This window comes from Podarcis melisellensis (assembly GCF_964234715.1).
Source record: "Podarcis melisellensis genome assembly, chromosome: 9".
Classification (NCBI taxonomy): Eukaryota; Metazoa; Chordata; class Lepidosauria; order Squamata; family Lacertidae; genus Podarcis; species Podarcis melisellensis.
The window spans coordinates 77517523-77544003 of record NC_138541.1 but is presented as its reverse complement, the minus strand read 5'-3'; the positions used below and the strand labels follow the sequence as shown (position 1 = coordinate 77544003).

The 26481-nt window shown below is 49.0% G+C and overlaps 1 protein-coding gene across 3 annotated transcripts; it reads right to left on the bottom strand.

Annotated features, from left to right (window-relative positions):
• Positions 1 to 7410: 7410 nt before the first annotated feature.
• Positions 7411 to 25910, bottom strand: ISL2 (ISL LIM homeobox 2). 3 transcript variants are annotated; one of them, XM_081925735.1, is made up of 7 exons: positions 25831 to 25910; positions 24891 to 25080; positions 23346 to 23617; positions 18476 to 18759; positions 14095 to 14262; positions 8175 to 8287; positions 7411 to 8044 (listed from the first exon to the last, which is right to left on the bottom strand). In XM_081925735.1, exons 1-7 carry the CDS (start codon positions 25886 to 25888, stop codon positions 8011 to 8013), a joined length of 1119 nt encoding a protein of 372 aa, XP_081781861.1. In that variant the 5' UTR covers positions 25889 to 25910; the 3' UTR covers positions 7411 to 8010. The 3 variants fall into 3 exon arrangements, with proteins under 3 accessions (XP_081781861.1, XP_081781863.1, XP_081781862.1); XM_081925737.1 differs by having other exon boundaries at positions 24891 to 25139; positions 25831 to 25898; XM_081925736.1 differs by lacking the exon at positions 7411 to 8044 and having other exon boundaries at positions 8050 to 8287.
• Positions 25911 to 26481: the final 571 nt, after the last annotated feature.

The window sequence follows — 26481 nt, the reverse complement described above, 5'->3', positions numbered from 1 at the left end:
TAAGTCTGGAGTGAGCAATGAGGTGGCCACGTGTCCCAAGGACATCACATTTTTCAAGGTAAGAACAAGAAGGGATTGCAGGGAACTCCAGACTGGCTGAATGGACATTATAATAGGAAATGCAATACAACATAAGCCAAGTGCAGAGTGATTCACATTCACATCTACGCCTTCTGGGGGATAAGCTGTTGGGGGAAACCCCCAAAAAAATCTTAGAGTCAATGAAAATGTCAACCTAGGCCAGCTCCTTTTAGGTTTTAACCAGTATTGTTGCTTCTCTGGTGATGTGCTGGTATTTCTGACCCTTTTTCTGGGATTTATCAAACTAGTTTTATGCCAACTTCTTTGATTTATTGCATTTTACTTTGGCTGGCCATGCCAAGTGAGCCAGCAGTGTGATATTATTGCTGTTATCACAACAAGTCGAGTATCTTTCTCCCCAACTTCCTCCCCAGCCAATTTTTGACATTTAACATCCGTAGGAAGCCAGTCTTGTCCGTCATGTGGTGTCATACTCCACTGTGCAATAGTGCGTCTGCACTGCTCTTATGTATTTGAAAACTCTTTCAGGAATTAAATTTGAATAAATAGTTATGCTGTCTGTGTGAGTTTTGGAACAGAGGGGGTTAAACCTGAACACAGAGTTATCCTTGCAGGTTACTGGACAAAGAAAATTGAAGAGGGGAGAAGGGGGGAGAGGAGTAATATAGATTCCATGTTTGAGAGCAATGAAACACTGGAAAATGTAGACTCCAGGGAATCAGACGCCAGGAGGGACGTTTTAATCTTTGCTCCCTGCTTGGCAACACTGCAGACTTAAATTCCTTAATTAATTACTTCCTCTCCTGGAACAATTTGTACTCAATCCCTGGACAGCTATTTGTTTTGTTTCTTAGTAATAAGCAATGACAATGTAAAAAAATTATGCAGATTTGTCTTTAACAATTAAAGGCAATTGTTTGCTTTTGCTGCTGCTGTGTGATTTGAATTGGTTGGATGGTGGCTACTGAGACTTTTCTTTTCCCAAAAGAGCAGAGAAAATCCAGCAGACAAGTTTCCTACTGATTGAGTTGTGAAATTGGCTAGACAGATGGGGTGCAGAGAGGATTTCTCCTGGCCAGGCATTTGCAGGTGAAACTGATGGGATGCGCAGCCTGATCAGAGCTAAGGCCAGAGTCCTGGTCTCCTCTTAGCAGCCACTTTTTCTTTTCTTCTTAATCACTATTGTGCAGCCAACATTTTAAAAAAGGATTAGGTGTATTAAATACAACACACACAAAAGCATATTTTATAGCGAGGGGACCTGTAGTCCACCAGACGCCGTTGGACTATCATTCTTGACCCCAGGCAGGGCCACAGCCAGATGCAGGGTGAGTCCGTGGGGCCTGAGGACGTCACACTGGTGCCTCCTCAGAAACAGAGGACCAGGTCGCAGAAGCATGTCGGAGGCATAGGCTGCCGGAGCTCACGAGGCAGAACCGCTGCTCGTCTTCTGCATGGCTATCTAAAAGATGTTATTCCAGAAAAGATTGAGAAATAGTGTTTAATCTTATAACTGCTGCTAAGATGATAATAGCTACCGTAAATATTGGGTGAGGGAGCATATATCTTACTATATTTGAATGGACTGAGAAAATTTGGCCCATAGTAACTAACTTTATTATTATTACAAAAGAATAAAGCCAGCCTAAGAAGTTTATGGGGAAATGGGTTTTTTGTTTTTGTAAAGCTTTGGAACAACAAGTTCAATGATGATGTCCAACCTTATGCTGCTTTCAACCTACAGTTGAACAGTATTTCTTTATGCCCTTTATCTTTGGTTTATTTTATTAATAATGATAAAATAGTAGTAGTAGTAAAGAACTGCTGCTTCTCTGAAGGGCTCCATCTAAGGCTGGCTGCTGCTCAGGGACATAGCATAAGGGGGGCATAGCCCTGGGGGCATGATTTTGAGGGGGCTTGAACCTGGTGCCCCCATGCAGGGCTTCCTGCCCTGCCCTATCTGCTGCCAGGATCTCTGGGACCCAGAGCCTAACCTTGTCATTGTGCTCCCAGCCCCCTCACTGAAAGGTCTCCCAGCTGGGGGGGGGGGTGCGCCCACCAAGGCCCACATTGGCTGGCCGGGCTTCCCCCTGAGCGGGCAGGCAGGCAGCACAGCAGAGCCCCGTGAGCCCTCCATGCCCCTGGTCCCACCTGGGGGGGGGGGGGCTGGACTGACGCAGTGAGTTTTCTTCACCCTTTGCGCCACAGCCCAGGCGCTGGCAAAGGACGCAGTGCTGCTGCTGCAGCAACACCAGAACGCTTCTCTCCCGTAACACTGTCTGGGTCTTCCAATCAGCCTTGGTTTGCCACGTGCCTTGCAACATCGCCCAATATTGTCATTCCACTGTTCTGGGAGAATTAAAATAGAGATTTGCAGACCTTGTTGCCCAATGCAGGAGCAGATGTCTGGAGCAGAAGTCAGCACTGGTGGCCCTAGCATAGCCTTGCCAGGCCTGCTGCCGTGTAGAGGGGCAATGCTGCTCCACAGCTCCTAGTTTGGGGGCTGGCAGGGGAGGAATACAGCCCTCTTATTGCAGTTCTCACCAAAGGAGGATCCCTTGGCAGAGTCTAGTGCAAAGCCCTCTGCCTACGCACCCCTTTGCCTTTGGCCATTCTTGACTCAGAAAGTGTTTCTTCCTCCACCTTATTAGGGTGGGAAGGAGCGGGGCCTGGAGTGGTTGGCTGGGTTTAACTAAGCTACTAATTCAGAGCAATTTGCTCAGCAAATTCTGTTAAGCACAATTAAGCTTATTAGCTTATGAAATTCATTACCCCCAGGCTGTAGAAATGTCCCCTGGCTTGGTGGGCCGATGGCTCTGCTTACCTGGAATACATTTGAACTCTGCCTGGAAAAGGTCACAGACTGGGCCTCTTGCATTTCATAGGCTTTTGGCCTCAGCGTGTACAATTTTTATTTTTTGCTGTATACACACATCTGCCAATGAGAGTGAACATTTTAGTGTGTCTGATGGAGTGGACCCTGCCCACAAGCACTTAAGTTGCAGTAGATATCATCCGTCAGTCTTTAAGGGAAGCTGGGGACCTGTGGCCCAGCCAGTGCTGCTGAGCTACGACTCCCATCACCCCCGACAAGTGACCACGATGGCTGGAGCTGATGGGTATTGTAGTCCACCAACTTTGGCATGGGGTGCAAGATTGTCAGCCTTGCTATGCACCCCTCTCTGCCAACTCCTTAGGGAGAATGTTGAAGTGTGTATGGATCAGGAGCAGCTGTCCAGATGCTGCCACACATTCCCCCCATGCAGTGTCCCCCCCCATGGTACCCTTTTTTCTTCCCCCGTCTTGACCCTCTTGGGGTGGCCTCCCTGAGTGCGCTTGTGCCGGGCTGGCCAGCAGTGCAGTCCGGCCGCTGTAAGGGGACAGGACGGGGGCAGCTGGCTTATTGAGCAGCAGACGTTCTGGGGGTTCCCACAATGCGCCCCCTGTGAAATGGGGGCAGCGAAGGCAAAAGGCCAATGGCCATGAACCTGGTGAATACCAGCACTGCCCTCATGCGCATCCCATGCACACACCTGAAGGTCAGAAGGCTCTCAGTTGCACATGTTGCCACAAGTGAACAGCGCAACCCCAAACATACTTGCTAGGGCGTAAATTCCATTGAGCTTAGTGAGACTAATTTCTCACCCATGGATGAGAAGTCAAGCAACAGCTATTGGCTGTACTGTCTATGGCCTATTTTATTTTATTTTGTTTTATTTATTGCATTTATACTCCCCCCCCCCCGTTCCACCAAGGAGCTCAAGGGACAGTCCATAGTTCTCTTCCCCATTTAATCCCCACAACAATCCTGTGAGGTAGGATAGGCTGAGAGGCAGGGACTAGCCCGCAAGATGAGATTTATTGCTGAGCAGGGAATTCAGGTCCTAGTCCAGCACACTAACTGCTACACCACAATGGCTCTATGGGTATTGTAGTCTAAAATGTCTAGAGAGTAGAAGGTTGAATAAGGCTGGCCTGGGGAATAGGGAGGGGGAGAATGGATATTATATTTTAAAAAGAAAACAAACAAAAAACTTTATTTTATTTAAACAGATACCTTTTGAATGAAGCAGCATGTCAGCTGTCCTCATTTTTGTATCCCATCCCCCAAAATCAAGCAATTCTGCTAGTAAGTAAGTAAGTAAGTAAGTAAGTAAGTAAGTAAATAGTTGTGGTTTAGTCGTGTCCAACTCTTCGTGACCCCCTGGACCAGAGCACACCAGGCACTTCTGTCTTCCACTGCCTCCCACAGTTTGGTCAAACTCATGCTGGTAGCTTCGAGAACACTGTTCCACCATCTCATCCTCTGTCGTCCCCTTCTCCTTGTGCCCTCCATCTTTCCCAACATCAGGGTCTTTTCCAGGGAGTCTTCTGTTCTCAAAGTATTAGAGCCTAAGTGGCCAAAGTATTAGAGCCTCAGCTTCACGATCTGTCCTTCCAGTGAGCACTCAGGGCTGGTTTCCTTAAGAATGGAGAGGTTTGATCTTCTTGCAGTCCATGGGACTCTCAAGAGTCTCCTCTAGCATCATAATTCAAAAGCATCAATTCTTCGGCAATCAGCCTTCTTGATGGTCCAGCTCTCACTTCCATACATCACTACCGGGAAAACCATAGCTTTAACTATGCGGACCTTTGTTGGTAAGGTGATGTCTCTGCTTTTTAAGATGCTGTCTAGGTTTGCCATCGCCTTTCTCCTAAGGAGCAGGCATCTTTTAATTTCATGGCTGCTGTCACCATCTGCAGTGATCATGGAGCCCAAGAAAGTAAAATCTCTCACTGCCTCCATTTCTTCCCCTTCTATTTGCCAGGAGGTGATGGGCCCAGTGGCCATGATCTTCGTTTTTTAATAAAATAATAATAATAATAATAATAATAATAATAATAATAATAATAATAATTAATAATAAATGGCATAGGAAGGGGAAAAGTGCAATTGGTTTAAACGACTCTGAGACTGGTTTGACTTTGGCATTTCTTGCAAGTGTGAAAGATGAACAATATTTTCTTTCTAAATGTTTGGAGGATCACACTGATGGCTCAGTGGTTTCAGTCACCAAGCAAGCTGGTTCCAGGTTTGCTGCAACGCAGGAGGTCAGGCCTCTGCTACTGCAGTCAATATGACCAACAGTATTTTTCTCCACTGTAGGACAGAGGAGGCTTTTAATGAGTAATAAGAAGGGTTGCAACCCCTCCCATAAAGACTACATAGCAAGAAAAGAAATAATTGCATTTCAAATAACGGTCATTGAACAGATACACTCTCTCCTCTGCCTTTGCTTCACTATCTTTCTTGGTGCTCTTTCTGTCCTCCTCCAAGTGGCAGAAAAGGGTGGAAGTGGGAATGGAAATGGAATGACTGACCAAAAGGAAGCTAACCGACAAGCTTGAGCAGAAGGCAAATGTAATGCACTTTCCTGCAAAGACCTTGGTCCAGCCTCTCTCTCTCGCTCCCTCTCAGCCTAACCTTCTCCACAGGATTGTTCACATCCACCTGAGCTCCATGAAAGAAAAGCAGGATATTTGCAATGTAATAAATCCGCCCCATAGACTTACAGCCTCTACTGACACCCTTTCAATAGGGCTGGGGAAAGCTCCTTGCTGAAGCCTTGGAGAGTCACTGCCAGGCCCCGCAGACCGGGAGGAGAGAGATGGGCCAAAGGTTGGACTCCAAATCTGGCAGCTTCTGGTCTTCCTACAAGACCATTACAAACCCATTTTGTTACAACCAAACGGCCTATAAATTTTTGTAAACTAAAATAAAAAACTCTCCATTTGCTATACAGAATACAATTTTAAGCTATCTGGTCTGTCATGACTTCCTCCAAAGGACTATTGTGATTGCTGGCTTTTGTGAGGTTGTTAATAAGGAAGCCTTAGTCTTCCTCCCAGAACTGCGGATGTGTCAAGTGATCTGCTCTAAGTGCTTCAGGGGTGACTTTAGGCTTCCTTGCACTGGTGCTGTGACAGAGATGATGCCTTGAGCCCCTTCCAGTTCTTGGGGTCCTGCACCCAGTGAGGGTTGGAATCTAATAGAAGTGGAACTAGTCAGATAATTTATTTGTAGGCCAATGACCTTGGCCGAACACTTAAATGTCCTCATCAGGATCCCAAAAGGAGCCGCCAAGTTGCAATAGCTGCAACTAAGTGATGGTGCCTTCCACCCCCACCCCTCACCTAGCTGCCAGGTAGGAGCTAGGCTGGAAGCAGGCGGGAAGCTGGAGACACGGAGACCTGAATGTGCTGGAGCCAAAGCTGTAACTCATGGAGAAGCAACATCTCCATGCAGTGAGTCCCTCCATCCCACACTGAGGTTGCATATATGTGTAAATAAAGACCACAGCCTCTGCTGGCCTTCATTCCAAGGAAACCAAACCCTGGGTAAGTGCCTAGAACTCCAGAATCTTTCACTGCTTAGAGACAGAGGAAAACATCCAAAGAGCAGCTTCCCACCACAAAGTGCATATACGTCAATTCAGAAAGTGCCACTGAAATCCTGAGTGGGTAGACTTCAGCTTCTGCAGATGCCAGCCCTGGAAAACTCAGGTTCTGAGCACATCACATTGCAAAAATTGGCACTAGGCTTTCTCAGAGGCACTTCAAAGCATGAACCAATTTGTGAAAACTGCTGAGTAGTTCAGGGCTGGGGACCCTTTTTCAACCCAAGCGCCACATTCCCTTCTGGCAAGCTTCGAGGGACCACATGTCAGCAGCACATGGGGCCAGAGCCAAACATGCATGGAGCAAGGAATTCAAAATTTGCCTTTGCACAGTGAGTTGATTCCTGCACACACCCCTCTCCATTACCCGTTTCATCCAAACAAGAGGCACGATCAAGGACACAGTCCAGCCAGACAAAAACGTTCAAGGAAGGGCAAAGGAGGTTCAGAAGGGAGTGTGGCTGGGGAGCAGGAAAGTCCTGAGGGCTACATAGAGAGCCTAGGTGGGCCACATCTGGCCCCTGAGCCTGAGGGTCCATGTCCCTGCACTAATTCAACCAGCACCCTCACTCTGCTCCTCTCTTGTCACAGGAGCCTCTGACACCACTGTGTGAGAGCCTGGCTGGATCTTGGAGCCTCCTCACCTTCCGCAGGGAAGACGAATGGACACACCTGCCCAGATCAGGGCCTGATCAGGGCCAGGAAGGCGGTGGAGCCTCCAGCTCCCATACAAGCTTCCAGTCTGATGTGTGGCTGAAGGAGAAGCAGGTTTCATATAGTTCCAGTCTGTCTGACCTGGGGAAACCCTTCCGTGTTAAGATGTCTTCATTCCACACAAACACACACAGGGAATGTTCATGTGGCCTCCATATTTGACGGCACTGATGATCCTTAATCCCAGCCTTCTGATCCTGTGTGGCAGTGATTCACACAAACTTGCAGCACTTTCTCATCAGGTATTTGTTCGTTTTTATTATTAAGGTCAAAATATCAATCCCAACCATTTTATCTTCTGCCGTAACAATAAATAATAATAACAATAACTTACTTTGGTCTGCAATGGCCTAACAAACCTCACCTCCATCCAGAAGATAATTTAACATTGGCAAGAGAAGTGGGGGGGAGACTTTAAGTCTTGCAGATAGTTTTCCAGCAATCATGCAGGCTTGGAGGGGGGGAGGGAAAAAGAGAAAGAGAGAGAGAGAGACAAAGAGAGACAGACAGACAGACAGACAGATCCCCCTTCCAGGGCCAGCAAACAAATATAAGGGAGTTCAAGATTTGTCCAGGCTCCTGGCATAGTGTGGCAAATGGCACCGGCAATTCCAAGACGATCAGGTTCTTCCCAATGAAGTGTGTTTTGTTTGTTTTTTTTTTAAAAAAAAGACAACGTCCTCTAAAGCTGCCATTACAGGAGTCAGGAAAGTCATCCTAGTCCAATCCAGAGTGATTCACGGAGGGTGGGGGCACGGAATCCCTTGGGAGTCTTGCTCTGCTCCCCCCCGGTGTGCAGTCCAGAGGCGGGTGCCGCTTACAGCCATGGCAGTTTAGGAAAGATCGGGGAGCTGGGTTTTAAATAAAAGATAATAATTTAAAGAGTTGAGTTTGCTCGGAGCTCAGGAGATCTCATGCAGGGATCAGGAGCATGCGAAAGTCCATGGGGAGGTGGGGGTGGTAAAAGGAGGCTCTTCTCACGTTTCCACCGGGCTGGGGACCATGCTGTTGGGGGTATCAGGGAGCTGAGAGGACAAGGAGGTCACGTCGCTGCCAGATGAGTTGCCCAAGGAGCCGGACTCTGAGAAGGAGACCTGCAGGGGCGGAGAGAGGGCAACAAGGTTGGGGATTAGTCAAGTGATGCCAATCTTGCAGCAGGAGTGAGCGGGGAACCGTTTTTCAGCCGGGGGCCGCACTGCCTTCTAGGCAACCTTCTGGGGGGACACATGCCACTGGCCAGGTGCAAAGGGGGTGATCTGAGCTATAGAACAGACTGTGGGAGATGAGCTGCCAAACCTAACCAAAGCATATTCTTGCTAGTTAGGATGAGAAGGCGCTAATATCACAGAGCTGGATTGCTGAGGCAGATACACGGCCCATAGAAACGCAGTTAGCAGAGAGGGCTCTGTGTGGCGCCATTTGCCCTGCTCTCCCGGAGAGGAAAGAACAGAGCACCTCCGGTCCCTCCCGCCCCTCAGATGCAGACATGCCTCCCCTCGCTGGAGCTGGGTTTACTGTAAGTATTTTGCCTGCATAGTTTTTACTGCTTCCACTGCTGTGAACCAATAAAGTAAGTTGCTGCCTGATATTTTGTTAAGTGGGGTAAGAATGGGGAAGCCAACTTACTTTGTAGCAGGACTTGCTCAAAACAAGATTTTACAGCTCCTATGCTTTTTATTTTGCTTCCAAGGATGGGATTTTAAAACTCTGTTTAACCCCCACATGCAGGTGCCTGGAGGGATAAACTGCAATTTATTTGCATTAAAACTCATCCCACACAGACTCCCCAAAGAGGCTCAGCCAACACCTTTTCTATGGTCTTTATAACACCAGGTGATGGTGAAGATGTCTTTATTCACGCAGGGAGTTTGGTGGTTTAAATCAGATTGTAATCTGCTCTATGCTGTCTCTGTTGCTCTTTCACTTTAATTTTTATTTTAAAATGATTTTAAGCCACCCAGAGAATATTTATTGATGAAAAGATACAGGAATTTATTTGCCCCAGTTCTTTAGTTTTTAAAACTTAACTCACAGGAGGCTGTCTCCTAGCAGGTGAGACCATTTGTCCCTCTGGACTGGAATTGCCTACTCCTTCCGACAACAACTCTCCAAGGTTTCAGGCAGAGAAAGCCTTTCCCAAAGTGTGCTGCCTGATCCTTTTTAATATCCTTCTGCATGCAAAGCAGATGCTACGGTCCCCAACCCCCAAAAGCTCATCCCAAAAACAGATATCAGTTAATATTGCCAACCCTTTCCTTGTTGCCAGGGCAAACTGAAACACAGCTGAAGGCAGAATGAGAAGCTGCTTAAAAGATATAGTGGATTTGAATTCTATCAAAAAGTGTTTTGGGACAGCACTCAGCAACATTTGATGCCGCTACCCCAGCCCTCATGCTGCCTTCCCAAAGCTGGCCAGGTGAGGAAGCACTAGGCTTTGGGAAGGAGGCATAAGGCTCTGGCAGGGTCCCCGAAGCCTAGTTAGGGCTTGCCCATCTTTGGGACCCTGCCAGAGTCCCTTCTTCGCACTTCCCTGAAGCACTCTGGCAGCTCACTGTGGGATATTTACAAGGCAGTCAAACCAACAAAGCATGTTTGCTAGACAGGCACATGATCAGAGCTGAAGCTCACAGAGTTTTCCTGTAGGTTTGCTAGACAGAACTCTGAGACAGACACTCCCTCTGTGCCCTGCGGGGGGGGGGGCATAGCCATGTATAATTACTCACAAGGCTTGGCACTTCCTCTTGGCTCTTTGGCCTCTCTTCACTCTTACCTCTTCATCTCAGCACCAAGTCAGAAAGGTGAGAACAACCTGCATATCTGAGCTCCATTGCTCAGACATGCTAGACTTAAGCTAGACTTAAGCATGTCTATCTAACTGAATTACCATTTTAAGCCTGTCTGAACAAAGCTGCTGTATCTGTCATTCTGCAACAGAAATGTGGAATGAGTAAATGTTATTTTTACCTTTCACTTTAATTTTTATTTTAAAATGATTTTAAGCCACCCAGAGAATATTTATTGATGAAAAGATACAGGAATTTATTTGCCCCAGTTCTTTAGTTTTTAAAACTTAACTCACAGGAGGCTGTCTCCTAGCAGGTGAGACCATTTGTCCCTCTGGACAAGAATGTTTGTATGATTATTGTTTTAAGGGGGAAATACCAGGAGAACCCAGTCTGCCTTAAGGCATCCTGGGTTACTTAAACTAAAAGGCTAAAACTAACCTATCTAAGCTTCACTTTTAAGCTACAAAGGGATGCACTCTGCTGAACCTACAAACGTGAGGAAGGAAGGAAGGATCATCTCTAATAAATCTATACATGTCTATTCACATCCCTACACACACTTGGTATGAAAAGCGGGAGCACAATCCAGTGGAATGAAAAGGAACTGAACATGAGCCCGTCCTCCTCATGTGCCGGAGGAACTGAACATGAGCCCGTCCTCCTCATGTGCCGGAGGACTCCCAAAGGAATATTATGAGTGATAGAACCTTCTCCCAAACTGTCAGGATCCCAAACACTTCATTATTCAAATGTGCCACTATATATTTCCTAAAAGGACTCAAATTATGGGGAGAAAGTAGGACTCATCATCTGAGCTTCATCAGATGTGGCCAGATCACACTCACTCACCAAACCCATGAATAACGGACCTAAATAATGGGTGCAATTAAAGGGCACTGCTTGAAATTATTTGAACTGATTAATTCAAGCACGGTTCCTTAAACACACCTATTACGTAGGGTCAGAAGTTCACAAACTTTGGTCTGTGGGTTGCTGGTAGTCTGTGAGCTCTGTTCAGGTGGTTTTGTGGAAGGCTTGCAGAGCAATGGAGGATCTCTATCCTCAATGCCTTTCCCTCCCACCCTTCTCTTTTCCAACAACATAGATTCAGTCTGAACAGGCTAGATTTATCAAGCAGTACCACTGATTTAGATGTCTGGGGTGTTCTCCAACCCATTCAGGTAACTTGCCATACTGTATCACAAGAGGAGGAACCTCTGGCCTGGGGCCCAATGTGGCCCCCCAAACATCTCTATTTGGCCCTCAAGACCGTTCCCAGGCCACATTCCTTGCACCCCAGCCCTGCTCTGCACACTCATCAAGTGCTCTTGCCTGACTGTAGCGTGATCCTGCCACTTGGGGGGGGGGTAGAGAGGGGTGTGTGAATGTATAGCAATTGGACCCTCTGCAAAGGCAAATTTTATACTCCTTTTCCCCGCCACATTTCCCTCCTGCATTGCCTAGCGCTGGCTTATGGCACCCAGAAGGAAATGTGGCCCTTGGGCTGCACAAAACTCTCTCCCTTCCTTCCTCTAGCAGGTTTTCCCTCCATAAGGCTCTTGGGAAACCAGAAGGGGGGGTGAGGGTAGAAGGGGGGGAGGCCTTCACCTTTGTCCCAACATCATCCCTATTCCCCCACAGAGCTACAATTCCCAGAGCGGTTTAACGGCTGATCCCTCTTCCCAATGAACTCTGGAATTGTAGCTCTAGGGAACAGGGGAGGCTTCTATCAACTCTCTGCACCCTTAAGAAACTGCAGTTCCCCGGTTCTGGGGAAGAAGCCATGACTGTTAAAGTGGCACATAATGCTTTCCCTCACGGTCTCCAGTTGCAGAGCCCCTTGAGCAAAGAGGAATCTGTTCTGTAAGGAATTTGACAGACTTCCTGCACACTCCTCTCTGTCTAGGCAAAGCTCCAGTGGCAGCTATGCAGAGCCGGGCTCCATATTTCATAAGCTGATGTATAGGACCCATATTTCATTTAGTGGCACTTCCGTTTCTAGCAAATGACCATTTAATTATGCAGGCAGCTCACCCATCTCAATTCTCCATTATCTTAGCTAAATATTGCACCAGATTCATTTTTGATTATCCTCTAAAGCATAATCCAGATACAGGAAGGAATGCCTTAGGAGGGGGAGAACCTTCGATGGGCACACATTCCTCAGTATTCCTTTGTAATTAACGATAGAGTTTCACGGGCTTCCCCTCAGCAGTTCTGAGCTGTGATCCAGCAGGAGGACAACTCTATTTTAAGCCTGTTCATTTCCATTAGCCTGGCACACCTAACAACGGAAACTGGAATCCAGTGGTGCAGTTTTGGCATTGCAGGAAAACATCACAGCTGATGAACTGAGGCCAATTCACTCATAGCAAGCTGATATATACCAAATCAGAACCCTGGTCCCTCCAGCACAGTACCGCCTGCACTGACGGGCAGAGGCTCTTCAGGCAAAGATCCTTCCCACCCCTACCTGGAAATGCCAGGACTGAACCCGGGACCCTGAGCTCACCAGCAATAGGCATAGTTTAGAAAGGTGTTAAGCCGCTGCATGCTCAACAGCAGGCATAGGCAAACTCGGCCCTCCATATGTTTTGGGACCACAACTCCCATCATCCCTAGCTAAGAGGACCAGTGGTCAGGGATGATGGGCACTGTAGTCCCAAAACATCTGGAAGGCCCAGTTTGCCTATGCCTGCTCAACAGGCAAGTTGAAGTGAACTAACCTTTACGTTTTCAGTGTGCCTGTGCTAAGTATTTGACAAAACTGCAGCCTCAGTCCAACACGGCGTTGACATTTTGTATTTACATCTCTCTCCCTCCAAAATTACCCCTCTTCCTCAAGCATTAACATGACCTTATTCTGGTGTATTCAGGTAGGGGATAAGGCCTTTCTTTCAAATACATCCCAGCAACTTCTTTATCACACAGTTCTGTGAGCACAGTAAGCTGCCTTCTTCATACCGCTGGTCCACCTAGTTCAATATTGTTTACACTGACTGGCAGCAGCAGCCCAGGGTTGCAGGTAGGGTGTCTCCCAGCTCTACCTGGAGATACTGAGGATTGAACCTGATGCCCTACTGCTGGGCTGTGCCCCTTCCCCATTCTGTCTAGGCATCTACCATTGCCTGAAGACTCTGCCCCAAATGTACAGGTAAGTGCATCTTACACCACAATCCTAAACATCTGCTCATGATGCCAACATAGGATCACATTTGGTGATGCTGCATTGGGGCGGTTCTTGATGCAACTCCAACCTAACTCCGCTTTAACTAATGGTGCAAGTACTCCAACAAATCATTAAAGGATCCTCTGATGTTGCCATGGGAACCCAAACTTAGGTACCTGTTCACATACGTATATACATCCAGAGGGCCAGTTTGAATTTATATTAAGCAGCACATACTTCAAACACACCAGCACAGATGAGATTGCACTCAAGATCACTTAACACACCACGAAGCACAATTTGAAGAGCTCTTTCCCTGTCACACAAAAGCAGAAAAGAGTGCTAAAGGGGTCTCAGTTCCTGCCCTCTCCATCTTCCCACTTATGTCCACAGTGATCCTCATCCTACACAGAATGCAGTGATTGTTCGAGAGTGCTTACTCCACAGTACAGAGCATGGATGGTTCTTGTCTTGTGGCTGTCAACCACCGTCCTCCCAACCTCCTTTTGATCCCCAAACGCCTGAGTCAACACCGAGGAGAATTTGGGTTGAAGCAGGCTTGCTTAGGAGATGCGTCCCAGACAGGGAGGTGAGCTGGGTGTCAAGGGAACAAGGAGGGCCAGCGGAGCCACGAGGCAGAGTGAGGCAGCTGGCTGGTGGAAGATGCCCCGTCTGCGTGCAGGGAGCTGCAGTACAGAGCTGTGTGCCCCACATGGCCTTCCCTGTGCCCCCAAAGCAACCTGACTGTCCCCACGTGTGGTAGAGGGCACAGCGTTTAAGGAGGAATCAACTGCTCACATACAGTCTGGAAGTGGGTGGCGATGTTTTTCTTAGGCTTGAGCCACAAAGGCCACAAAGGTGCGCCTTCCCCACTCTGCTCCCAAGCTGGTTCAAAGGAAGACCTGGTCCTTTTGGCTGTGTATTCCCACCTCTCCCGGCCCCTTACCAGTTGCTGGAAGGCTGGCTGGTCCAAGTCGCTCTGCAAGGCGAAGTCACTGAGTGCTTTCCAGGGGGGCTGATAGGTTTGCACCTCCACTGCGTTGCCCTGCACAGCGCTGTCATGGCGGATTGGGCTGCCGGCCACCAGTGGAGTCCCAGTCAGGCCCTGAAGGCTCTTGTGGAGGAGTGAAAAGAAAGGAACAGTCAGCAAAGAACTCAGCCCAACCCACCTGTTCCCAGAGGAAGAATCTGGCAGCAGTGACAGACTTGGATGCATCGTCATGTCCCAATGTCACATCCAGCCATGCGCTACAGATCAATAATAGCAAATCACCCCTGGTTCTTTTAAAAAATTATATAGTCACAAGACTTTACAATGAAGCAAAACAATTTCTAAGAATCATATGTAGTGACAAAGCAATTTATGGAGGTCTCTTCCCACCCCACCCCCAAAAACACCCACGGAAAGGCTAGGGTATCTGCATATGTGTTGTCATAAACTTTTTCAGATCCATTGCAAGTCACCTCAGGGATCTTGTCAGTAGATCCCGATCTACCTTTTGCTCACCCTTGTGATAAGCCATGCCTACAGATGCTGAGTGTAAAGGGGCTGACTATGGCTGCTCAGTAGCAAGAATTCTTGACATGTTCAGGGACAATCTCCTGTTTCATATTACTTGGTATTTTGCAAAGCCTTGGGCTGAGCCCCACCTCAACCCCCCCCCACCCACCCACTGATACTCAGTTGGAAGGCTGGTGTATTTTGGAAAACCCCAATTTGCAGCTGCTTATGACAGCAAAAGGGATGTACCTCGGTCCTCCAGATGTTTTGAGACTACAATTCCCATCATCCCTGACCACTGGTCCTGCTAGCTAGGGATCATAGGAGTTGTAGGCCAAAAACATCTGGAGGGCCGAGGTTGAGGAAGCCTGGGTTAGGGGGAGGAGAATTCTCTTACAAAGTGTTCTCAGGGAAGAATGGACAACAGAAAGAAGTGGAAGAACCCAAATGGGGGAGGAGCTAATCAGCAATTAATCATTAATTAATTCTGGATTAGCCTACAAAATCTGGCAGTAAGGAGGGAGGAGAGTGAAAGAAAGTTTCCCTTTATTCTCCTCCTGCCCCAATCCAAATCCTTTCTAATAACCAAACTGGCTTCACCAGCAATAACATATTTTTCCAGAAGGGCAGCAGTTGGTTTTTTCCACTTTGCCACAAGGAGAGCAAGTGCTCTTCCCCTTCTCAGTTTGATCTGTGGCAGTAATGGAATGAACATTAAATGATTTGGTTTCTAGAGAAATTAAGCAACACTTCCACCTCCGATGGTCAAGATACGTCTCCTGCCCACTTCCTGATCCCACTCCTCTCAAGGCTTTCGCCTCCCCCACCTCAAACCCCTTACCCAGATCAAATATGCTTCACAGTTATTTATAGGGAAGAGCAAAAAGTTTGTTTATTCACTGGCATTTCTACCCCGCTTTTTGCTCCAAGAAGCTCAAGGTGGTCACATGGTTCTGCCCCTCCTCATTAATGCCCCAAACCAACCCTGCAAGGTAGGCTGGGCTGAGAGGCAGCGATAGACCCCCCCCAAGTCCACCCAGTGAGATTCACGACCAAGCAGGGGAGTTGAACCCTGCTCTCCCAGTGCTAGTCCTAACCACTACGCCACACTGCCTAAATCACAGATAGTAGTTTTCTAAAGAGTTTAAAGGGCAAACAAAAGAGGTGGAGGCTAAATTTTGATTCATTTTTCAAACATAATTTTAATATCTTAATTTAATCTATTAAAAGTAATAGGATTTATTTATGATGACATTATCTGCTGGTATATTTGCTGCAGAGCCTTAATTGGAATTATATGGGTGGTGGCACTAATAATTGCTCTGGACGGGGGGCGGGGGAGCCGAGAAGCAGTTTAAATTAGCATCATCTTCTCATTCTTTTTAATTTGCTTGAGCTTGCCTGGAAGTTTTGCATGAAACCCAATCAAAAGAGGGTTCTCTCCGGACAAAATCCCCAAGAAAGGGACTCCCCTCAAGGCTGGAGCTTCCTGCTGTCCTTTTCTACAACGCCCATGAACGTGGTTTTGAAGCCAATTAAAAGTATTTTGGGGCTGGGGGTGAACCACCAGGGGAAGATGCAATACTGTATTTAATGCCACCGGGGTAACTATTAAATAATAAAAACAATATGAGTGAAAACATTCCAGGAGCAAAGTGTTCCCTGCTATGCCGATAACCGTCTCCCGCGAAAACGAAAGCGAAGTGCACGAGGTGGCGAACTCTTTCGCCCCGGCCCTGCGCGAGCCTCGCTCCGCTCTCCAGCTCGTCCCTTTCGCGGAGACCCGTTTGCGCGTCAGGAAGGAAGGAAGGAAGGAAGGAAGGAAGGAAGGAAGGAAGGAAGGAAGGAAGGAAGGAAGGAAGGAAGGAAGGAAGGAAGGAAGGAAGGAAGGAAGGAAGGAAGGAAGGAAGGAAGGAAGGAAGGAAGGAAGGAAGGAAGGAAGGAAGGAAGGGCGCCCTGGAGGGCAGCGGGGCCGGGGCCTTACTCCCAGGCAGGCGCGTGGCAAAGCCCATGGAAGTCAACGGGCCTGGCCTTAATGTGCAGCCATATATTTCCTCCCTCGTCCCTCTCCTCGCCAATTTCACTGCAGCAGAAAAGTGACAATTGTTCTAGAAGGGGAAAGCGGGGAAATGGTGGGTGTGGTTTTTTATACTTCATTTTAACAATAAATGGATGCATTTAGATGGTTTCCCATAACAGTATAGATGGAATGACAAAATCCACCGGGTAATTTTCCACACATGGAGAGTTATTGCATCTTTCCCATTCATTTCAATGTAGTTTACGCACAGAGGACCTTTCTGAGAATCCTAATTGTAGACCTGGGAGCGACCCTCCACTCTTGGACTATGTAACCTTTTTCGTTATAGAGTCCTGTGCAGCGCCAGTCTGTGCCCGTTTACTCGGACGTTTCAATGGGGACACGCTCCCACATAGCTGGGCATTGAGCAGCAGCCTTCACAATATTTCTGTCCTACAAAAGCCCTGTAAAACAGAGGCAATAATACTGTTCCCTATATTCCAAATAAGATTACAGTGGTTTGCCGCGGAGATGTGGGCAGAAAGACTTTTCCGGCTCCTATATTGAAGTAGCACAAGCCTATTCCCGGCTACTCAGAAGTAAACCCCCATTAAGTGTTCATAGAGGTATTGCTTTAGCCAGTAACAACACAATTTCAACCATGTCTACTCAAAAGTAAGTGTAATCGAATTCAGTGGCGCTTACTCCCAGGTAAAATGGGGTTAGGATTGCACCTGATTTACCTGGGACTAGGGAATAAGTCCCAAGGAACGAAACAGGACTTTCTTCTCAGTGCACACGGCTAGGATTACACTGTTCGTGACACCGGATCTGTTAAGGTGCCCCTTTCTGGGTTTCAAGCGCCCTTCAAAAATAGATTATATATTAAAAGCAAAAACATTATTGTTGTTCTATTTTTAAGATGGGGCGCCAAGTTTCTTTAATTAGAACTAAACTAATTTAGCAATAGATTTTGCTCAAAAAACACTTGGTTTTTTAAGAATTTTCGATTGTTATTTTTAAAAAAATTCACCCGAATACATTTTCAGGGACGCTCTAGAGACACATTGTACAGTATTAGGGATATATTAAGAGATCTGGTGTCATGAAACCTTCTCCTAGTCCAGCTTCGAGAAAGGTGGCCTTGTTTAGTTTGTTGTACCAAAAAACGAGAGAGAGTCTTGTGGCATCTTAAAGACCAAGGCACTGGCATCTATATAAAACGTAATCCAAAACACTGCCAAAGACACGTGTGCGCGCGTGTCTAGGGGTGTTAAGCAGGAGGGGAGAGGGATCCTAGTGATGTGAAACGCAAAAACAAAACAGTTTGCCTTTTAAAACAGTCAGTGGTCCCCCACCTGCTGTGATGAAATTGGAAACCTGTTAATACACGTTTGAGTTTCGCTCCGATTAGACCAGATTATAAGGATGGACCGGTAGCTTCTACAACTGTCACGTACACAACATTTATCTTCCTACATCTTCAGGTGCCGGCGAGCACCTTTCAAAAACGGGAGAGATTGGAGAGAGGAAGGGCAGCCCTGCGCCACTTAAGCCAGAGGTGTTCACTGCAGACTGTGCCAATTCAAACCGTCCGCGGATGCAAAGCGTGGCTTCGTGCTGGTGGATCAGGCCTGTCCAGAAGCCAGTTTAAATCCTCTCCCCGAAATCTCTAGGAAATCCTCCCCCGTGACTTGGGTCTCTCGAGATGGAGGGGCTCTCCCGACCCCCAGAAAAGACCCGGCCATTTATTTCAGGGAGGGCGACGGCTATTCAGACGTGCAGAGTCCGGGCAGGGGCACTTACGGCTTTGTCGCTGTGCTGCTGCTGCTGGAGCTGCTTCATGAGGATGGACTTCTTCTTGTCTTTGCAGCGCTTGTTCTGGAACCAGACGCGGATCACGCGCGGGCTCAGGCCGGTCATCTCCACCAGCTGCTCCTTCATGAGCGCGTCGGGCCGCGGGTTGGCCGCGTAGCAGGTGCGCAGCGTGTGCAGCTGCTTCTCGTTCAGCACAGTCCTCACGCGCGTCGTCTTCTCCGCCTGCTTGTGCACGTGTGGACGCAAGGAGGGTTGGCGCCCGGGCACGGAATCTGCGGGGAGGGGAAGGGAGCGGGAGGGAGGGAGAGAGACTGATCAGGAGGGGGAGGGAAGATTGCGCGCCCCCCCCGGGGGGAAAGGTTGGGACGACCCGCCCAGCTAGTTCAAGGGCGCGCCTTCCGGGGCTCAACCCCCCCCCCCATGTCCCAGACTGAGAAGCCCTCTGGTTACCCTTTGTGGCTTTTAGATGTGTTTTAGTTACAGTTTTATTGTGTATGCACCGCCGCAGAGAGCTCTTTAAGACGTTCAAAACTATTTCTGGCTAATGTTTCTAACTTATTTTAATGGTCTTATTGTATGGTCTTATATTCCTGTAAACTGTAAAATATTTGTATACTTCTGTAATATGATACAGGGGTATACAAATATTTTTATAATTAACTAAATAATTAATAAAGTAATTGTTTTTCCTAGTTCTTCGCAGATCATTAGTCACTGAACCTGCCTTTGCGAAAGTCACATGGATACCAAAAATTAACAGCAGCAGCAGCAGCAACGCAAAACTGAGCCCTTTCTCGGAGGGGGGGGAGTGACTGGCACCTCAGGACTGGCAGCTCCTCCTTGAGACAGCAGAGGAATTTTACTACGCCCCCCCCCGGGCGCAGTCTAGGAAGAGGCTCAACTCGGGGCCGGAAAGGCAAACGCGGCGGGAAAGAAAACAAAACAATACCAAGACGCGCAGCTTCTAAACTGCCATTTAGTTGTACAATAATTGCACACCCCACAACTAAGTCTCTGGGAGGGATTGCCGCCCCCCCCCAAAGAAAACGCGCCACAAGGTGTAGGGAGACCAGTGGGCAGCGTTTGCAGTCTCCCCGCTGCCCCTCGGCTCCCGCAGGCCCGGCCCGGAGCGGCGCTGGCCTGGAAGGGGCTCCGTCCCCCGGCGGAGGGCGCCTCTCCGCCCAGTACCAAGCGGCGGCCAACCCGACCCCCGACCCCCGCCCGGAGCCCCGGCTCCTCCTTGGCACATCAGGCAAAGCTTTCCCATTGAAGATCAAAATAATAGTTAAAGAACAGGTTGTACAGGAAGTTCCTACTCCTGTATTATCATTATTATTATTATTATTAGCCAAGTCTAACAAATAACCAGGAATCTTCTCAGAAAAGGACCAACTTGAAAGAAACATGTTTAAATTAAATATAGTATCAGGAGTAGTAGCAATATTATTATTATTATTATTATTATTAATAATAATAATAATAATAATACTTTCGGCCTTGTTCTTCCCCAGACACTCCACAGGTTCTCCAAATAATGTTAAAGGTGTCATTTCAAACGCACAAGCCGAGGGTTGGAGAGGGACTGGACAGTCTCAGGAGATGCTGGGCTTGAATTTCGCAAGGTTTGTCTCTGTACACACACACACACACACACACACACACAAATATCGATCAGACTGCGCAAAAATCAAGCTACACCAAAGAGAGAGTTTAGACCAATAAATCCGATTGTTGCAATTATTACTATTATTCTATTTTTTATTAAACAAATCCCAAACTAATGATGGCCTCGAATATTTACGTCCTTTTAAAAAGGTGCGCGTGTGAGGGGGTCGGCGGGGGGATTTAGCCCAGCAAGGACTCAGATGACAGCCCGGCGTTAAAAGGAGACGCATCAGATGTCACACAAAACAGATGTCGGGGGCGGGCGGGGGGGACCGGGCGGCGGGAGAGGAAAGCCGAGACAAACGGAATTGCCTGCCCTTTCGGTCCCTGGGAACCGCGGCCTCCGGGCGAGGAACCGGCTGCAACAGACAGACGCTTTGCGGCAAATGTTAAGAGACGGATTAAAAATGAGTCGTCGTCGTCGTCGTCGTCATCCCACCGCAACGCTTTTAAAACTAAATCATTTATTTATTTATCTGTTTATTAGATTGCTATATTATTCTAAACCCGCGTCTTTGGAAGGTACAGGTACAATGCATCACATACAGATGATTATGATAATAAAAATAATTAATAAAAAACCTACAACAACTCAATATAGTTTCTGTGGTTTGGAGAGGAAGGAAGGAAGGAAGGAAGGAAGGAAGGAAGGAAGGAAGGAAGGAAGGAAGGAAGGAAGGAAGGAAAGAAAGAGTAGAAAGAAAGAAAGAAAGAAAGAAAGAAAGAAAGAAAGAAAGAAAGAAAGAAAGAAAGAAAGAAAGAAAGAAAGAGGGAAGGAACTGTCCCAGTGTTAAGGAATTGCCAGCACAATCTTATTATGCATGTATGTCTACTTGGGAGTAAGCCTCACTGTATTGAATTTGGCTTGCTCCCTTGTAAGTGAGCCCAACGTCAGAGAACTCGAGGCTGAAATGTTTAATTCACTTACTCGAGAGTAAGCCTCAGGATGGAGCAGTGAAATTTCCTTCTGCGTAAACACCAGAGTGTTGCTCAGTTCACTTGCAAAGCCAGCCTCGCTGTCAAGGGAGGATTTTAGTTCTAAGCAAATCCGGGGAGGTTTGGGCTGTAAGAATAGTAAAAGGAGTTCCCATGTCTAACTTTTGAAATCTATTTTTGTTCTTGTTTTTGTGTTAAAGATGAACGGAAATCTGGTTATGCGCTGTTCCCCAAATTTTGTTTCAAACCTGATACATGGCCTCTGATTAAATCGAGAGTACATGAACAGCATCCATGTTTTGCGGATGAGAAGGGTAAAACAAACATATTTTCTTCTGTTTCTAACCCCGCCTCCTCCCCTTAATCACTTAAGATCCTAGGACAATTTGCAAAAATTACATTAAAGCAATAAATTTAAGTAGCCCGTGTGAAAAGCAATTAAAATCCCAATATTCTAAAAGAGTGCGTACGTATGTATGTAATACATTAACTCCGAAAACTAACCGTGGGGTAATAGTGCCTTTATTAGGACTAATTCAACAGTCACAAAGGAAGGAATTCCCGTGCTGTTGAGCTGGGATTTCCCCCGCCCCGCGTGGAGCAAGAGAGTTATCTGAAATTTAATAAATTAAAATTGAGTGCGAGACACAACTTTCTGTGTTTACACTCCGATCCTGTTTCCTGAAGAAGCAAGTCCCCCTGCCCATTCAGCGGGACTTGCCTGCCTGGCAACTCGAATCAACTCTGCTTGGGGGTTTAGGTCTGAAAAGAAACTTTCCTGCAGGCTGCATGTGCGCTCTCTTCCGCGGCCCCCTTTTCTCCACGGAGCGGGCGAGGGAGGCGTTCTCCCGGTGGGTGTGCGAGAGAAACAGAGAGGGATACTTTGCCTCCACTCCGAGGCTGGCAGAGACGTCGCTCAGAAGGGAAGCCCCCTGCCCAGGCCTGGAGGGGTATATTTGATCTGGTTTTCCTAAAAAGCCCCCAGCTGTGGAGACTGGGCGGTCCAAATCCAGGACGAGAACCAGCGCCTTCAACAAAATCTGCAAGCTCTCCCCCTGTATTTTGGACCTTCCTGCCTATATTGTTCATCACGTGTGTAACTGAGGGGCGAGGGACTAGGACCAAAGTTTGCCACTGGGAGAGACTGGAGGAACGGGATTCAGACAGAATCCATTCACCCAACACTCCTAAGTCTGTGTGCCCACCATTTAAAGCAAGCAAGCACACACACACACACACACACACACAGCCCGCAAATGATCTGGGAACTGCAGTGCTTGGATGCACTGAACTACAGTTCCCGGGGTTCTTAAAGGAGACTGCTTTAAATGTGTCGCACTCACAGTACATTCCCTAGAAGTGAGCAGGATCTACTTTCTTCAAAGTATTGATTTTGGGGTGGGGGTCAGTGGGTTCACCATCACCTCCACATGTCTTCTCTGTAGGTTTAAAAGAGGCTAACTGAACAAAGCAAGATTAAGTGCGGGGGGGGGGACACGGGGGCTCCCATCAGACCAGAGCTGGAGAGTATCAAAAGTTTGGGACATATACTACTTCCTAACTCTGGAGAGGTGCCAAGATTCTCTCCGTTTCCCCCAGGGATGTTTTGGAGTCCCCTCCCTGGCTGGCGCGGTCTCTCCCAAGCAGAAAAGGGCAAGAGACGCGGGAACGGGAGAGCGAGGTCCTTGTTCCTCCCTTTATTTTCTCTGTCCTACTCCATTTTGCAAGCGCTTGGGGGCAAAGGATCTTCACTGTTTGGTTCGCCTACTGGGGTACTTTTGCGCCTCCCCTGACCTGTTGATGACAGCAGAAGTGATTGCATTCGGTCTCCTAAAGCTAAATCCATCCGTTCGTCTGAAAGGAGCCTCAATACCCGTGTGTGTAGAGTGCATGGGTGGATCCAGAAAGGGTCTGCTGTTTGGAAAGACTCCTAGGACAGAAAGAGTTCCGTCGGCTGTTGCGGAGGTTGGGAAAAGAGAAGGCGGGGAGGCTAGAAGATGAAGTGCGGAAGGAGTTGTGGATAGAGAAAAGAGAGAATCGGCAACGAAGGAACAGAGGGGGAAAGTGAGAAAGGAGTCAGGGCGGAGGGAGGGAGGGAGGGAGGGAGGGAAGGAAGGAAGGAAGGAAGGAAGGAAGGAAGGAAGGAAGGAAGGAAGGAAGGAGCGTTAGCTAAGGTTTCTACATTGCAGGGGGTTGGACAAGATGCCCCTGGGGGTCCCTTCCAGCTCTCCAGTTCTCTGCTGGGGCGCCCGCCTACCTGCGAGCTGGAGGCCCTGCCGGGCGCCTTGGAGGTGTCCGGGGCTGCGCGGGGGGCTCTCGGCCGACCCGGCCCGGTCGACGAGGAGGCTGTGGTCTGCGCGGCAGAGCAGCTCGTGGTCCCGCAGCGAGAACTCGTCTCCCGGCAGGAGCTGCCGGCTGCACACCGAGCAACGGAAGCACTCCAGGTGGTAGACGTTGTCCCGGGCGCGCATCACCAAGTCGCTGCTGCTGAAGCCCGACGCGCACTTGGCGCACTTGATGCCGAAGAGCCTGCGGGGAGGGGGCAGCCGTCAGCGGGGGGGGGGCCGGGAGGGAAGGGGCACCACGGGCTCCCCACCCCCCGCCACCCCCCCGCGGCCTGGCAGGGACTAGGTGGCCCTGGGGACCCTCCCGGCCCTCCCATTCTGTGCTACCAGGGCGGCGCGGGCTGCCCCGCAGTTACCCCCGCAACCTCCTCGGGGCAGGAACCCCGCGTTTCCCTCCGCTCATTTAACGACAGGCAGCAATAAGGAGGAAAGAACCAGCAGCCCTGGCGGCCTCTTGGAAGGCTACTCTTGGGGATACTCTAAGGCTTTCCGTAAAGGGATCCATCGTTAAGCATTTGAAGATTTGTAAGCTCCTCGAGGCGGGGACCTAGGCTGCCAAAGCCGCGAACTTAATAACGGGCAACTTCAGCTCGGCAGTTCTTATGGTATACTATGATGAATAACGATTCCGATTTCAAGTCTCTTCAGACAGAGACCTAAGTTGCAGATGAGTGGTGCCAAATTAAGAATAATAAAATAAGAAGAATCGGCCTCTCTCGGACTCAGTTACGGAGAGCCCGTTCCGCCTTCCCATTGGCACACTGGTTATTAGCCGTCCTTCTTGCCAAGCTGGCTTGGGGGTTTGCTTTAGGGGGCCCAGAAATCTGTCTGGCCGGCAGGTCTGACCCGGGCAAAGCTTGGCACAGCCTAGATCGGAAATGAAAAAAACAAATAAGCGGCACCGCTTAGGATAAGCTGGAGCAATATAAGAAAATTAAGCCACGGGGGGGGGGTGGACTAGATGACCCTTGGGAGCCTTTCCAACTCTACAAATCTATGAAATCCCCCGCTTTCCCTCCCTCCGAACTCTATGTGAAATGTCTCGCTCTTATCGCATCTGTCGGGGGGGGGGGGAACCACCAAGAGAGGATTGTGAAGAATGACGCTTCCACAGGCGAGTCTTTCTCTGGACTTCCGGCCGTCCGGAGTTCAAAGACCAAAAAGACATCCCTCCACCCTCTGTGGCCTGAAATCCCCCCCCCCCGCCCCGCAAGCAAGCAAGCAAGATTTCAACAACACAGAGAAGAGCGGGTAGGGGGAGAAGAAATTTGCCAAAATAAAGCAAACATTTGCAAACAATTAATCGAATAACTCAAAGGGGGTTGTGTGACAAAAAAGGCTCCGAAGAGGAGGAAAGAAAACGAAAGGGAAGCGGGGGGGGGCAACTGGCTTTGCTAGGCGTGTTTTTCCTTCCGCTCGGTGGGCGTCCCGCTCGGGGGGGGGGAGGTCAGCATCACCTGATATAATCCCTTTTACAGTACGTTTTGCCATCTCTCACAAAACAAGTGCAGGTCTCGTCCAAATACTGGCTACAATCCGCGCATTTCAGGCACGCCGCGTGCCACTCCAGGTCCGGGGAGACCTTCAGGATGTACTGGTCGTGGATTTCGCTCCCGCAGCCCACGCACATGGCAATCCCGGGTTTCTCTGCCGGTGGAAAGGAGCAAAGGACACTAAGATCGGACAGAATCTCTCATCAGGACTTTCTGGAAAGGGGGGCGGGAAACAAGTTTTCTTTTTTAAAAAAACAATCAGCCTAACACCAAACCAAATCAATCCGCATAATTTAACCCCAAATCAGGCACCGGTTTGGGTGCTGCGGCGGCACCTCTTTTATAAATCAACGCCCCCGCCCCGGCAAAGCAGGGGCGTAAAAAGAAGAACGGAAGAACTCGGGGAATTTTGCATCTTTGACTTTCCCGTATAACTTTGTTTTCCGACTGCACCGCAGAAAATAAAAGCAAACGGCCACGTATTTAATACGCCCAGAAGAAATGAAGAAAAAAGAAAGAGAATCTGGGAATCTTTCCGTGACTTCGTTGTATCATCATAATTGCTATCTTTATAGTTATTGCTAATTCTCCCTACAGTTTTCTGGAGGATCGTTCAAGTGTTGGGCGACAAGCCCCCGAATAAAAACATGCTCGTTGAAAAATAAACCAGCAGCAAATTCTGCAACTGCCAGGTTTTGATAAGAATCCAGGAACGAAAAGGCAAGCGGTGGCATAAAGGAGAGGGGGAAATTAATGCTTATAAATGCATATCTATATATAGCCGTAGATATATAGATGGAGCCCTTTCAGAATATTTCTTATGTTGGGCCATCTCCCCGCCCAAGGGTCGCAAAAGCAAAGCCCCTCGCAAGAACCGCATTCCGATGCACCCAGAGCCACTTACTTTTGGAAGGATCCCCCATAGCACCCAGGAAAGACTGGGGGAAGAGAACATCCACCATGCGGGAGGAGAGGCGGGGAAGGGCTGGGACGGATTGGGCCGGGGGGGGGTCCACGCGGGCTGCCGAGCCCCTCCGCCTCCGCCGCCGGACTAACTCTGCCAGCCCCGCTCGCGCGGGCCCGGGCGCAGCATGACGTCAGCACGCCACGGAGCCCCCCCGTCCCGGGGCGGGGCGCTGACCTCACCCGGCCGCTCCCGCCCCCGGAGGCCATTGGCCGAGAGGACGGCGGCCAGCGCGGATTGGCCGCGGGGAACAATGGGACGCCGAGCCGGGGCCCGGGAATCCGAAGGGCTTCCCTCCCTCGAAGGGGCGGCCCGGAGGGGCTTTTGTCGGCCGCCCGCCGCGTTTCCGGGCGCTGCTTCCCCGGGGCGCCTCCTCCTCCTCCTCGCCCGAAGCCCCGGAGGGATCCTGCCGACAGGCGGAGCAGGCAGGCAGGCAGGCGCCGCTTTCAGGGTCCCCTTAGTCCCCGAGCAGCCCCCTTACCCCGAAGGAGGTCCCCCGGGTCCCGGCGGGCCTCTTCCCTCCCTGGCTCGCCCGGCGCGGCGAAGCGGGCTGGGCAGCCCGGACTGCTTGGGCATCTGCCTGCGCAGGAT